The sequence below is a fragment of the Aquarana catesbeiana genome, linkage group LG08 (genome assembly GCF_042186555.1).
Source record: "Aquarana catesbeiana isolate 2022-GZ linkage group LG08, ASM4218655v1, whole genome shotgun sequence".
Lineage (NCBI taxonomy): Eukaryota > Metazoa > Chordata > Amphibia > Anura > Ranidae > Aquarana > Aquarana catesbeiana.
Window position 1 is genome coordinate 1,201,032 of NC_133331.1, and position 15,281 is coordinate 1,216,312.

At 46.8% G+C, this 15,281-nt stretch overlaps 1 protein-coding gene across 1 annotated transcript in view; it reads right to left on the reverse strand.

The window, feature by feature from the left end:
- Positions 1 to 1,657: 1,657 nt before the first annotated feature.
- P3H3 (prolyl 3-hydroxylase 3) overlaps positions 1,658 to 15,281 on the reverse strand; it is a 68,323-nt gene continuing 54,699 nt past the window's right edge. The window contains exons 14-15 of the mRNA XM_073595374.1: positions 8,026 to 8,166; positions 1,658 to 2,113 (exon numbers count right to left, since the gene is read on the reverse strand). Of these exons, the coding sequence (XP_073451475.1) occupies positions 1,925 to 2,113; positions 8,026 to 8,166 (330 nt within the window). The 3' untranslated portion in view covers positions 1,658 to 1,924. The remainder of the gene's footprint in view (positions 2,114 to 8,025; positions 8,167 to 15,281) is intronic.

The window sequence follows — 15,281 nt, forward strand, 5'->3', positions numbered from 1 at the left end:
ATTCTTATTGGTCACTAAATCTTACTCCTTCTATTGATTACAGAATAAGCCAATCGGATGCTCTAATGCTGCGTGTGCAAAACGGCATGTAAGGCAGTAAAGTGACCGGCGATGAGAATGATGGAGAGCCGCGTCTGTGTCCTCCTCTCTCCACACATCGATCATACCAAGGAAGGTCCTTCTATATTACTGGGACTCAACCTTTTTATTATGGTCCAAGCCTCCTCAGCTACTACATGCTACGGGGGGCGCTGCCAAAGAGGGGTATAAAATGAGCAGATAGTCTGCAGAGGTATGGAGGAAATCAGATCGAGTGCTGGAGACATTTCCTCTCCCCTCCCCCGCAATACAAATGTCAGTGTGGAAGACACACCCATCTACCTGTCAGGTACACGGACCTCTCACCCGCAGGGGGCGGAACTCAGACTGTCCATACCGCGACCACGCATGCTCAGCCCCTTGCTAAGTGCACAGCTTCCCCCCCCGCAGGGCTCCCTGGTCACTATGAAGCTGGCAGCCGCTGGAATCATAGCAACCAATAATTCATCCCTGGCCCCATTCAGCTGACACCATCATAGCAACGGATGACTTGTCTCCATTCAGCTATTGGTCAGGAAATTTCCTGAAAAACAGCTGAAAGAAAACATAAGGAGTGGGAATGTTGGTGAATGATGTCATCAGCATCCCGCCCCTTTGGTTCCTTTCAACCGCTGGCCAGCAGCTGAATAGGGCCAGAGACAAGTCATGGGTTGCTATGATGCCAGCGGCTGCCAGCTTCATAGCAACCAGGGAGCCCTGTGTGGTAAGCTGTCATATTCATGTTGGCTTCCTAGTACAAAATGGTCCACTCTGAGCACCGGCGTGTCCACACCGTGGTCGTTCCATACTCAGCCCTCTGCTAACTAATTGCACAGCTTCCCACACAGGGCTCCCTAGTTGCTATGCCGCTGGCATCATAGCAACCGAGGACTCATCCCTGGCCCCATCAGCTGCACAGTCGACACCATAATAGCAACGGATGACTAAAAATAGATATAAAAACATCAGTAGTGGGAATGCCGGTTTATGATGTCATCAGAATCACGCCCCTTAGTTGCCTTTCATCTGTTGGCTAGCAGCTGATGAGGGTCAGGGACAAGTCATAGGTTGCTATGATGCCAGCGGCTGCCAGCTTCCTAGCAACCAGAGAGCCCTGTGTGGTAAGCTGTCATATTCATGACAACATCCCACTCTGAGCACCGGCGTGTCCACACCGCGGTCACTCCATACTCAGTCCCTTGATAACTAAGTGGTTGTAGGAAAAGGAAGTCTTAAAAGTCGCACACCACAGCAAAACCCTGTGAGGAGGTGTATGAAAGCCTCAGCCCGGGCTCCAACTAGGCCACGCCCCTATGGCATTTCACTCCGCTCCCGGAACCTGTCATTTCTGTTGTGGGTCTAAGTACAGCTTCCCATACAAGTCTCCCTGGTTGCTATGAGGCCGGCAGCCGCTGGCATCATAGCAACCGATGACTCATCCCTGTATGCCAACGGAGTGCTGGTGTTAATTACCGCTGGTTTGCTTATTTGTGACCTGGCGGTAATTCTTTTAGAATCTGTCATAGCAATGGATTCTAAACATGGCGGTAGCATGAATTACCGGAATCTGGCACACATGTCAGGACTGGTACCGAAACTGGACAAAGCTTTTATGTTTTAGGCGCAGGCCATGGTAAAGGGGCCATACCCGTATAACACGGCCTCTTCCCGCACACATTATAAACAGGTTCTCTTATCAGGTCATTTTATGTACAAAGTGTGATGACTGGAGTTCTTCTTTAATCCCACCATGGATCTGCAGCCCGCCGCTCTATTAACCCTTGCCGCTCTGCCCCAGGATGCTGCGGGAAAAGTCTCTGCGCTCTGCAGTCTCTTGTACCGGATCTCAAAGTTCATCTTTAATTTTTCTCGTCGTTCTCCTCCTCTGTTGCCGGCCGGATGGCTTTTCAGGCTCATCGTCGTTTGAAGATCTCTGGGATCTGGAGGTCTCTCTTCCTGCCCTAGGCGTCTCCTTCTCTTTCTGCTCTTTCGGATTGGTGTCACCTTTTACCAGAATCTTTGCCTGATGTTGTTCCTGTTGGAGGAAAGAGGTGTTAAAAGAGAGGTTTTGCCATATAGGATAATTTCAATCGCTAGCAAACATAACACCAGCCAAGGTCCTTCAGGCAGAAAGGCCAAAGAGGGCCCAAGGTGGCCACTTCTTCTGCCCACCACTCGCCTTAGCCCTAGCTGGAGCCATTTTGAATCCATGGTCATTTATTCAGTTTTGGTTGATTAGAAAGGATATACAGCATGGACTGGGTCCTAGTAGGACTACTTTGGATGTGGTCAACTGATGTTTCCTTAAATATAATGGTCCAGATTGGTACAACAACACCATCCTTAGGCTACAAGCACATGGTCAGTAAACTCACCTGGCCAGAATAGGCACTGTGTAACCAAGACCTGTGCATTGCTTTCACGGGTTAGTCACCAAGATGAGAGATTTTCCAAGTAGTCCTCCCCATTCATAGAACCCCTCCAACAAGAGACGTTCCATGCGTGCTTCTCTTTACCTTTCTGGTGGGTTGCAGTGAGGTTGGGCCGATTTTTTACACAAAGCTGGCTTCACATTGGTACTTATTGTACAATCTCCTTTAAGGATTCTCCTTTAGAGTGTGAGGACCTACCTAATTGGGTCTACATGGAACATTTAGGTAGGTCCTCTTACTAGATCTAAAGCATTGTAACAAGTGTGGTCAATTTAAAGTTGGCCATACCCTCTGTAATCTATTAATACTATTCCTATACAATTCTACTTGAGATTTCCCAAAATGATGTACATGAGTGCCTACATAGGTAAGACTCTGAATTTGTATTTAGTCAGGCGGAGACTTCTACTACATAGTTGCTAAATCTAAAGGAGATCAGACTGTAATGTGTATGGTAGGCTTAGGGGTTGCACTTGTGTACTGGTCACCAAAATGTGAGGGACCAGAAGCCCATAGATAAGAGGAGTGTAGAAGTGACCCCCTTCTTTGGTGGTGAGTGTAGAAGTGACCCCTTACACTGGGGACCAGTGTAGAAGTGACCCCCTCACATTGGTGTTCATTGTAGAAGTGACCCCCAACTTTGGTGGTGAGGTATAGAAGTGACCCCTTACACTGGGGACCAGTGTAGATGTGACCCTTTATATTGGTGGACCAGTGTAGATGTGACCCCTTACAATGGTGGTCAGAGCTGAAGAGGTAGGCTGTGGTCAGAGTAGGCAGGAGATCAATTTGCCACTGCTCTCCTCTTAGGAAACCCTATGGAGGAACCCTGCTTAAAAAAAGGTTGGCAAATCTAAAGGAGATCAGACGATGTATGGTAGGCATAAGGGTTGCACGTGTGTACAGGTCACGAAAAGAGACCAGAAATCTACGGCAAAGAGACGACCAGTGCCAAGAGGTGAAGAAGCATACTCTGTTGGTTCCTGTACAGGCTCCTAAAATTGTAATTTTCTTCAAGGAATATTAAAATATTTTTTTTTTACCATAAGGGGAGCCAAAGACACACCTGTGTCCGGGAATACAGCTGTCTGTATGGGATGCTATAGACCAGACTTTCTGAACCTTTCTACCACAATGGAACCCTTGAAATTGGTGGACCTTCAGCTCATAGTACATTAGTGAGATCAGCGGGTTGTAGAGACTTTTAAATAACTTAATAAATTATGAAACAAAACAATGATAATGGTCATAAAAGAAACAGAAGAAAATGGTAGTCACCCCTTATATTGATGGTCAGTGTTGAGGTGACCCCTGACATTGGTGTTTATTGTAGAATTGACCCCCTACTTAGGTGGTCAGAGTAGAAGTAACCAATTACATTGGTGGTCAATGTTGAGGAGATCCCTGACTTTGGTGTTTATGGTAGAACTGACTCCCTACTTTGGTGGTCAGAGTAAGCAGGATATTAATTTGCCACTGCTCTCCTCCTAGGGAACCCCTAGCAACCTATGGAGAAACCCCAGGGTTCCATGGAACTTTGGTTAAGAAAGGTTGCTATAGACTCTATAACATCGCTAGTTGCAGTCACATAGGAGGGCCTTCAAGGTACCTCTGTGGGATCACCACCTTGCTGGGCCTGAGCAATACCATCTCTCCTTTTCTAGGTACAGGGCAGCAAAAGAGCGACATCTCACCGGCCTCACAAGTGAGGGAGCGATTTCACGAAGACCTGAAGGCCTTCTCTTGGCAATTCTAATGCTAAGCATCAAGATTGCCAACATAAGCATTACTGTAGGAGAAGCCAAAGACACCCCTGCATTCATGGTATGCCCCAGACAGAATTCTGAGTGTTGCATTGTGGGAGGAAGAGGAGTTGGTGCCCCCCTTACCCAGAAGTTTTCGCTTCTACTCCGGGCTCTGGTGGGTGAATGAGTAGTCGAGGAGTACCTACTCCATGCTTGCTCACCAAGAGACAAGTTCAGGTTTCTGTACTTTGATTTTCCTCTAAGCTCCCAGAGCCTGCACTGTGCCCCAATGACCCCCCACAAGTGACCCCCACAAGGAATTACGGCAAATAAGGGACGTTCCTCCTACAAAGGGACTTGTGTACCTCTGACCCTCAGAAAGGCCGCTGCTCTGTGACACCTGTGGAGGATCCGGGCAGGAATGTCCCCTGGAGCAAAATATGTACTGCCTCCCCCTCCCCCTCCCCCTCCCCCGGAGATTTTAGCTTTTGTACCTCCAGCCAGCATCTGGTGAGCACAGCCTTGTAAATGAGTCCAATTATCTCCACCTCAGGAATACGCACATCTCTGAGCGCACCCACAATTACTGCAAGCTTCAAAAGAACGCGTCTGAGCGGAGAACGGCGATTGTAAACAAGATGGCGCCCCTCTTCATACGTGTCTCCATGGCTACAGCTTATCACACTATAGGGGTCTCTTTATAAAAACTTGCTGTACAAAAGTCTCCAGCATTTGAACGCCCTTCACCAATAATCCTCGTAATAGGTTTACTTCCTCTGATCATCAGCTCCATCTAGTGGCCATAATGTAGTATTTTCCTGGTTGGGGGTCTAGTTATAAAAACATTCTCAGGCATTTGCTTAGCCGTCATGATAAATCCCTGGAAATATTCTAATATGTTGATTTCCTATGATCCTCAGCTCCGCCTAGTGGCCATTATGCAGTATTTTCCTAGTTGGGGTCTAGTTATTAGAAAAATTCTCAAGCATTTGTATAGACGTCGTGAAACATATTAAAAAAAAAAATCAGGGACATAACGTGACGGCTAAGCAAATGCCTGAGAACCTTTTAGAACTCGACTCTACCAGGAAAATACTGCATTATGGTCACTAGGTGGAGCTCAGGATCATAGGAAATAAATCCCTGTAATTGTTTTCTAATACGTTTATTTCCTATGCTCCTTCGCTCCACCTAGTGGCCATAATGTAGTATTTTCCTGGTTGTGGTCTAGTTATAACAAAAATTCTCAAGCATTTGCACAGCCGTCATGATAAATCCCTGGAAGTTTTCTAATATGTTTATTGTGACGGCTCTGCAAATGCTTGAGAATTAATTTATAACTAGACCCCAATCATAAAAAAATACTGCATTATGGCCACTAGGCGGAGCGGAGATCATAGGAAATAAATACCTGTCATTTTTTTCTGATATGTTTACTTCTTGTGATCCTGAGCTCCACCTAGTGGCCATTATGTGGTATTTTCCTGGTTGGGGTCTAGTTATAAAAAAATCTGAACTATTTGCCTAAATCTCTGTAATTTTTCTAATATGTTTATCGTGACAGCTATAAAAATGCTGGAGAATTATTTTATCTATTACTATTTTTTTTCTGTCCACTAGGGGGCGCTGAGGATCACAGGAAATAAACATATTAGAAGCATTTCCAGGGATTTATAGTGACGGCTGAGCAAAAGCTTGAGAATAGTTTATATCTGGACCCCGGAGAGTCTACATGACTCCGGACACGGAACCCGTCCACTGCGGGAAGACACGCCCCCTTATCTAGAAGAAGTTCAGGGAAGAATTCAATAAATCTGAAAGACGAGTAAAAAAAACAAAAAAAAAAAACTAAACAAACTTGAAAGTCGATGTAAATCTAATCACTAAAATCTTGAAATGGAATTTTCCTCGTTAATGTTTGTTTAGAACGCATTTTTCAGCTCCTTTAATCCGCAGCGATTATTATAGAGACTTCCTGCTGATCCAGTCACCAATTTCCTGGTTCAAGTAAAGAAGAACTCCGCCCGCCGTGAAGACACATTGTTCTCTGACACTTTGTTACAGGTCCATTCACATCTATACTTTTCTCTCAGTCCCACAAATAGCTGTTGATCCCGCCAGTGAAGTCCATGTAATGCAGCTTCCTGTAAGAGGGCGTCAACAATGCTGCACCGCTCCTGAATCCAGAGCACCCTCATGGAGGCGGGGCCTATCCTTCTCCACAGGGCTGGTGCAAGGATTTTTGACACTCTAGGCGAAACCCGATTTAGCTGCCCCCCTTTGGCTCCACCCCTGACCCCACCCCCTTTGCCCTGCCCATGTATACCTCACCTTTTTAATGAAGCGCCCATCAAATGCAGCCTCACCAGCGCCCATCAATGCAGCCTCACCAGCACCCATCAATGCAGCCTCACCAGCGCCCATTAATGCAGCCTCACCAGCGCCCATCAATGCAGCCTCACCAGCGCCCATCAATGCAGCCTCACCAGCGCCCATCAATGCAGCCTCACCAGCGCCCATTAATGCAGCCTCACCAGCGCCCATCAATGCAGCCTCACCAGCGCCCATTAATGCAGCCTCACCAGCGCCCATCAATGCAGCCTCACCAGCGCCCATCAATGCAGCCTCACCAGCGCCCATTAATGCAGCCTCACCAGCGCCCATCAATGCAGCCTCACCAGCGCCCATCAATGCAGCCTCACCAGCGCCCATTAATGCAGCCTCACCAGCGCCCATCAATGCAGCCTCACCAGAACCCATCAATGCAGCCTCACCAGAACCCATCAATGCAGCCTCACCAGAGCCCATCAATGCAGCCTCACCAACGCCCATCAATGCAGCCTCACCAGCGCCCATCAATGCAGCCTCACCAGCACCCATCAATGAATATTTGCTTGCTTCCATTAATTCAGGAGTCTGGACACATTCCTCCACCGCCGTGCCTCTGACACTATGTGCGAACGGAGCGGCGGCTGCATGCTGATTCTGAGACTTAGTTGCTGAGCTGCAGAGAGAAGAGAGTAGGAACACCAGTGGCCGGGCGCCCCAGGCAGCAGGGCACCCCAGGCGGCTGTCTAGTTTGCCTAGTGGTAGCACCGGCCCTGCTTCTCCACAGCCTGCAACTGGGGGGGGGAAGGGAGGAGGATACCGACTTCTATCAGTACCCACCGATGGCAGTCCATGGAGTTCGCTCGTTGGGTGAGGATGGTGTCACTCGTCCCTTCTGCAGCCCCCCAGGACACGTCACATGATCAGGAAGCATCAGGACCAAATACTTTCCCCCTCACTGTATACATATATATATACTGTATATATACTGCGGCGGGTGGTAAGTGGTACAAGTCAGCGGTACAGTTTAGGAAAAAAATAAATCAAACTTTGTCTCCCATATGTGCTCCTCCGTTGTCACCTCGTCACATACACCCCAAAACTACAAGCCCCCTCCCCCCATGCTGACACTCTTTGCTGTTGTCCCCATCAGGAAGATGGAGCAATGATAGGAAGTGTCTGACAGAGGCTGCAGAAGATCAGCTGCACTGAAAGGAGAATAAAAAGGATAAAAAGATTTGAAAACAGAAAAAATAAATAAAAAGAAATGTCTGTGGTGCGGAGAGCTTCATCCAGCTCCATGTTGGGGGTCAAATCTCCTCCAATGGGATTATTTCCAGGAAGGAGAGAAGAGAAATACAGAATGTCAGTGATTGGAGGTCTATAGACAGAGATATCGGGGTGACGGAATGTGATGGAAGGGAAGGTGTGTCCGATGTTACCTGGTCTGCGTGTTCTGCCGACTCCGTGAACCACAACGCAATGGCGCATCTTCGTCCCGCGGTCACCGCCCGCACCCCGTGGGCGTTCTCCCCTCCAGAGCTGTACATCACCAGGCGGCCACACCGAGGCCGGACCTCCGCCTGTTCACACAGAGAGAGACACAAATCACTAATCACTACAGGACACAGAACACTACTACAGAACACTACTACAGGACACAGAACACTACTACAGGACACAGAACACTACTACAGGACACAGAACACTACTACGGGACACAGAACACTACTACGGGACACAGAACACTACTACAGAACAAAGAACACTACTACAGGACACTACTACAGGACAGAGAACACTACTACAGGACACAGAACACTACTACAGGACACAGAACACTACTACAGGACACTACCACAGGACAGAGAACACTACTACAGAACAGAGAACACTACTACAGGACACAGAACACTACTACAGGACACAAAACACTACTACAGGACACTACTACAGGACAGAGAACACTACTACAGGACAGAGAACACTACTACGGGACACAGAACACTACTACAGGACACAGAACACTACTACAGAACAAAGAACACTACTACAGGACACTACTACAGGACAGAGAACACTACTACAGGACACAGAACACTACTACAGGACACAGAACACTACTACAGAACAGAGAACACTACTACAGGACACAGAACACTACTACAGGACACAAAACACTACTACAGGACACTACTACAGGACAGAGAACACTACTACAGGACAGAGAACACTACTACGGGACACAGAACACTACTACAGGACACAGAACACTACTACAGAACAAAGAACACTACTACAGGACACTACTACAGGACAGAGAACACTACTACAGGACACAGAACACTACTACAGGACACAGAACACTACTACAGGACAGAGAACACTACTACAGGACACAGAACACTACTACAGGACACAGAACACTACTACAGGACACAAAACACTACTACAGGACACTACTACAGGACAGAGAACACTACTACAGGACAGAGAACACTACTACAGGACACAGAACACTACTACAGGACACAGAACACTACTACAGAACAGAGAACACTACTACAGGACACAGAACACTACTACAGGACACAAAACACTACTACAGGACACAAAACACTACTACAGGACACTACTACAGGACAGAGAACACTACTACAGGACAGAGAACACTACTACAGGACACAGAACACTACTACAGGACACAGAACATTACTACAGGACACAATACACTAATACAGGACACAGAACACTACTACAGAACAGAGAACACTACTACAGGACACAGAACACTACTACAGAACAGAGAACACTACTACAGGACACTACTACAGAACAGAGAACACTACTACATGACACTACTACAGGACACTACTACAGGACACAGAACACTACTACAGAACAGAGAACACTACTACAGGACACAGAACACTAATACAGGACACAGGACACTACTACAGGACAGGGAACACGACTACAGAACAGAGAACACTACTACAGGACAAAGAACACTACTACAGGACAAAGAACACCAATACAGGACACAGAACACTAATACAGGACACAGGACACTACTAAAGAACAGAGAACACTACTACAGGACACAGAACACTAATACAGGACACAGAACACTAATACAGGACACAGGACACTACTACAGAACAGAGAACACTACTACAGGACACAGAACACTAATACAGGACACAGAACACTACTACAGGACACAGAACACTAATACAGGACACAGAACACTAATACAGGACACAGGACACTACTACAGGACACAGGACACTACTACAGGACACAGGACACTATTACAGGACAGAGAACACTACTACAGGACACAGAACGGGTTTATTGGCAGCAACAGACATTCGTTAACCCCTTGCAGACCAGGCCTGTTCTGACACTTTGTTTACAAGTAAAAATCTGCATTTTTTTTTGCTAGAAAATTACTTAGAGCCCCCAAATATTATACTGTATCTGACAAAAGTAAGTACACCCTCAGTCACATTTGTGTAAATCTTTTCTTCTATCTTTTCATGTGACAACACTGAAGAAATGACACTTGTCTACAATGTAAAGTAGTGAGTGTACAGCTTGTATAACAGCGAGGCCGCCCGCGAGGGGCCCTTTTACAGGCGCCGTGTACAGCTGATTTCTATTCTATTCGGCTTCGGCTATTTCCGCCGGCTCCTACTGCGCAAGCGCTGCACCTGCGCAGTAGAGGGGGGTCCTTATCCACCGAGGGGAACTTTCTCGGCAGAACACCGGCACTGGGGAGCTACAGATCATTGAGGGAACCATGAATGCCAACATGTACTGTGACATACTGAAGCAGAGCATGATCCCCTCCCTTCAGAGACTTTGGGACCTTTTTGGGGATTTTCACTTAGGGGTGTACTGACTTTTGTTGCCAGCGGTTTAGACATTAATGGCTGTGTGTTGAGTTATTTTGAGGGGACAGTAAATTTACACTGTTATACAAGCTGTACACTCACTACTTTACATTGTAGACAAGTGTCATTTCTTCAGTGTTGTCACATGAAAAGAGAGAAGAAAAGATTTACACAAATGTCACTGAGGGGTGTACTTACTTTTGTCAGATACTGTATATATATATATATATATTTATTTAGTAAAGACCCTCTAGAAAATAAAATGGCGATTTTTGCAATATTTTATGTCACACTGTATTTGCGCAGTGGTCCTTCAAATGCAATTTTTTTGGAAGAAAAACACTTTAATGAATAAAAAAAAAAAAAAAAAAAAAAAGTTAGCCCGATTTTTTTGTATAATGTGAAAGATGAAGTTACGCCGAGTACATGGATACCCAACATGTCACTCTTTAAAATTGCGCACACTCATGGAATGGCGAAAAACTACGGTACGGTACCGTCACAAGGAATGTAAACATCCAGTAATAGTGACAGGTCCTCTTCAGTGGCGGCCCGTCCATACGAGCGCACGTGCAGGGCGCCGGACTCATGAATTCCAATGGGGTTTTTTTTTAGAAGCACGTGATTGGAGCCGGAGTCTCTAATTGGCTTCAAAAAAGGGTGGGCTTGGGGGGGGGGGGGGGGGCAGAGCACTGACCCACTTGTGTGACAATAGCAAATTAATATTCACTATTGTCCTCCTGATTCTCCTCTCAGCCAATCAGGAAGCGGGTCCTGAGACCTGGTTGGCCAGGGAGTCTCAGGACCCACTTCCTGTTCAGCTGGAGCGAAGAGCAGCCGCCCCACCCCCCTCATCCTCGATCCTCACCATCTCCTAAGGTAAGGCTGTGGGGGGGGGGTTTATTTGCCACCCCCCTAAAACATTGAGCGTCAGCTGTCACTGGTCCTCTTTATGGAGACATTTGGGGGCCAATAGAGACCCCCCCCCCGATCTCTTCTCTACAATAGAATAAAAAAAATTGATCTCTACTTTACAATAAAGGAGGGGGCGGGGTTTACTGCCTAACCGGAAGTGACATCACAACATCAGTGCCGGCCCCCCAGACCATAGAGACCCTCCGCTCCCGGCTCAGCTCTATGGATTGGATTTCTGACTCCTGAACCACCAAGGAGACCCCGGAGAGGCACCAGTGGGGGGCGCCCCCTCCGCCGCCTGGGATCCAGCCAGTAATGAAGAAACCCGGGATTGTGGCGGACAACTGCAACCACGGCACCGGTATGACCACCGGAAGACGATCGCATACATCTACACTTTTTTAGTCTCAGTGATGTCATCACCGGGTCTCTGTGCTTCTCTATGCAATGGAGACAGATCATGGCTGGTGGGAGGGGCCAGCAGCAGCATCCCAGCCCCCGGCCTCAGTACTCCTATGAAGAGCTGCTGATGAAAGCAGTGGGAGGAGCTATGCAAATATAAAAAAGCTTTAATGGGTGGGTGTCAGTGTTGCTGGGCAGGCTGGCTTTACATGCAGATCACCAACCAATGATAGAGAGAAATGAAAGGGGCGGGGGCAGGGACAGCCAGGCTGAGGAGGAAAGAGCTAGATGATGCTGGATGTCCTCCAGCAAGAAAATGGGGCGGGGCTCTATCAGTTGCAGCTTCTAATGAAGATTGTGAGAATCTCACAGTGTGCAGAGAAATCAGAGGAAGACATTCAATGCAGGGGAGGAGCCGGTACACCTGTGCAAGACTGAAGGGGAGGAGCCGCTACACCTGTGCAAGACTGAAGGGGAGGAGCCGCTACACCTGTGCAAGACAGAAGGGGAGAAGCCGGTACACCTGTGCAAGACTGAAGGGGAGGAGCCGCTACACCTGTGCAAGACTGAAGGGGAGGAGCCGGTACACCTGTGCAAGACTGAAGGGGAGGAGCCGCTACACCTGTGCAAGACTGAAGGGGAGGAGCCGCTACACCTGTGCAAGACTGAAGGGGAGGAGCCGCTACACCTGTGCAAGACTGAAGGGGAGGAGCCGGTACACCTGTGCAAGACTGAAGGGGGAGGAGCCAGTACACCTGTGCAAGACTGAAGGGGGAGGAGCCACTACACCTGTGCAAGACTGAAGGGGGAGGAGCCGGTACACCTGAGGAAGACTGAAGGGGGGAGCCGGTACACCTGTGCAAGACTGAAGGGGAGGAGCCGGTACACCTGTGCAAGACTGAAGGGGGAGGAGCCGCTACACCTGTGCAAGACTGAAGGGGAGGAGCCGGTACACCTGTGCAAGACTGAAGGGGAGGAGCTGGTACACCTGTGCAAGACTGAAGGGGGAGGAGCCGGTACACCTGTGCAAGACTGAAGGGGAGGAGCCGCTACACCTGTGCAAGACTGAAGGGGAGGAGCCGGTACACCTGTGCAAGACTGAAGGGGAGGAGCCGGTACACCTGTGCAAGACTGAAGGGGGAGGAGCCGGTACACCTGTGCAAGACTGAAGGGGAGGAGCCGGTACACCTGTGCAAGACTGAAGGGGGAGGAGCCGGTACACCTGTGCAAATCTGAAGGGGGAGGAGCCGGTACACCTGTGGAAGACTGAAGGGGGGGGGCAGGGTGAGGGAGGTTTTAAAAGGACCGGTCCACAACATATAAATTAAGGCTGTTGGGCCTCTCAGGTATTCCAGGGTGGAGATCTCTTTATATTGATTGCGGATTGTGTTGATGTCCCCACCCCCTCTGTGTCAGAAATAACTAAAAATTTCATCAGGGCAGCCTGGTTCCCAATCATGTGACTACTATGGAGGGGGGTCACATGATCGCCTTCCCAACCCCCTGGCTGCTCTGATCTAGTTATAGGGACGCGGGTGTCAGGTGGGAACAGGTTGTCCTGAAGCCGTTCATTACAGAAAATACAACATGGCCACCAGAGGGAGCCCAGGAGCTTATTCCCTACTATAGTCGCTGCCATCTAGTGGCCATAATGCAGTATTTTCCCCATTCACACATTCGATCTGCAGGGATTATAATAATAAAGGTAGTACAAAAAAAAAGTGTAAAAAAAATGTTTTTTGTATAAATAAAAAAATTTAAAGCGCCCCCATCCCACCGTGCTTACGTGCAAATGGGTAAGCAAACGTTACTCCCACACACATATGTAAATGGTGATCGTGAATGTCAGATCGAGAGCGATAATTCTATCACTAGACCTCCTGTGTAACTCTAAACTGGTAACCTCTAAAGGCCTTTAAAGCGTCGTCTATGGAGAATTTTAAGCATTATAAATTTGCTGCCATTGCGTGACGTCATCTTTCACATTATACAAAACAAAATTGGGCTACTTTAGTGGGTTTTTTTTATTTCATGAAAAGTTGTGTTTGAAAAACTGCTGTGCAAATACCGTGTGACATATAAAATTGCACCTTCCACTATTTTATTCTCTAGGGTCTCTAGTAAAAAAAAAAATTATATATATATAAAATGTTTGGGGGGTTCCAAGTAATTTTCTAGCAAAATAAAGTAGATTTTTACATATAGGAGCGAAGTGTCAGAAATGGGCCGGATGGGAAGGGGTTAAATATTCAGGAACTGGAAATGACTTTTTTTGCTACATTGTATTCCAATGGATGGAAATTCTGTAAAAAGGCAAAATGAATTCCAATGCAAAGATAAAGCAGACAGCGCCCTCTACAGACCACAAGGAGGTACTACATGCTCATATCGAGTGAAACTAATTTGACAACCTAAAAAAATGTTCACATTATTTTTTAACCACCTGAACCCCCACCCGCCCATCCCCCAACCCCCAGGTTTTTTTTTCTGACAGTCAGTATTTTTGCTAGAAATGTTTTTAGAACCTCCAAATATTTTATTTATTTATATATATTTTTTAAGCAGAGACCCCCAGAGAATAAATTGGTGGGTTTTGCATTATTTTTGTTGCATGTATATTTGCGTTTTTTCAAACAAAAAATACACTTTTTGAATTTTAATGCAAAAAAACACAACATAATGCCCAATTTTTGGGGAAAATATAAAAGATGATGTTACGCTGAGTAAATAGATACCAAACATGTCACACTTTACATTGCGCATGTCCGTGCAACCGGCGACAAACAGCATAAATTGTCCTATCCATAAGAGACGCATTAAAAATCTTCACAGGTCATCACTTTAGATGTACAGAGGAGGTCCGGTGATAGAATTACTGCTCGTCATCTGACGCTCGTGGTGACGCCTCATATTAGGGGGATGATCGATGCTTCTGTGTGTCTGGGACCAAGGGGGGAGGGGGACGGGAAGGTGAAAAAACAAGGCAAATATACAGGGCTCAAAGACAGGAGGGGCAGGAAGGACAGGAGGGGCAGGAAGGACCGGAAGAGCAGGAGGGGCAGGAAGGACAGGAGGGGCAGGAAAGAGGACCTGTCATGGCTCAGGGGAGCGTTTCATCCCTTCTAATATTAATAAATAGAAATGTGCACTGCCGAAAAATGTGTTCGTGTTCATTTTCGTTTCATTCGTTTTTTTTTTGTTTTTTTTCAGGTCATTCGTTATAATTGAAATTTGTAAATCCGAAAATCCGTAAGTTTGTAAATTTAAGATTCATAACATTCATAAATTCATACATTCGAAAATTCAAAAATTTGGAAATTTGAAAATTCAAAAATAAAAAATAAAATCCAAAAATTCAAAAGAATGAACATTCAAAATACTAACTGATAATAACGAATAAATTAGAGGTGTTGGAATTTCCTTTCAAATTCAGCTGTTAGTCAACTTATCAAATGCAAATTCATCTGAAGTTTCGAATTATC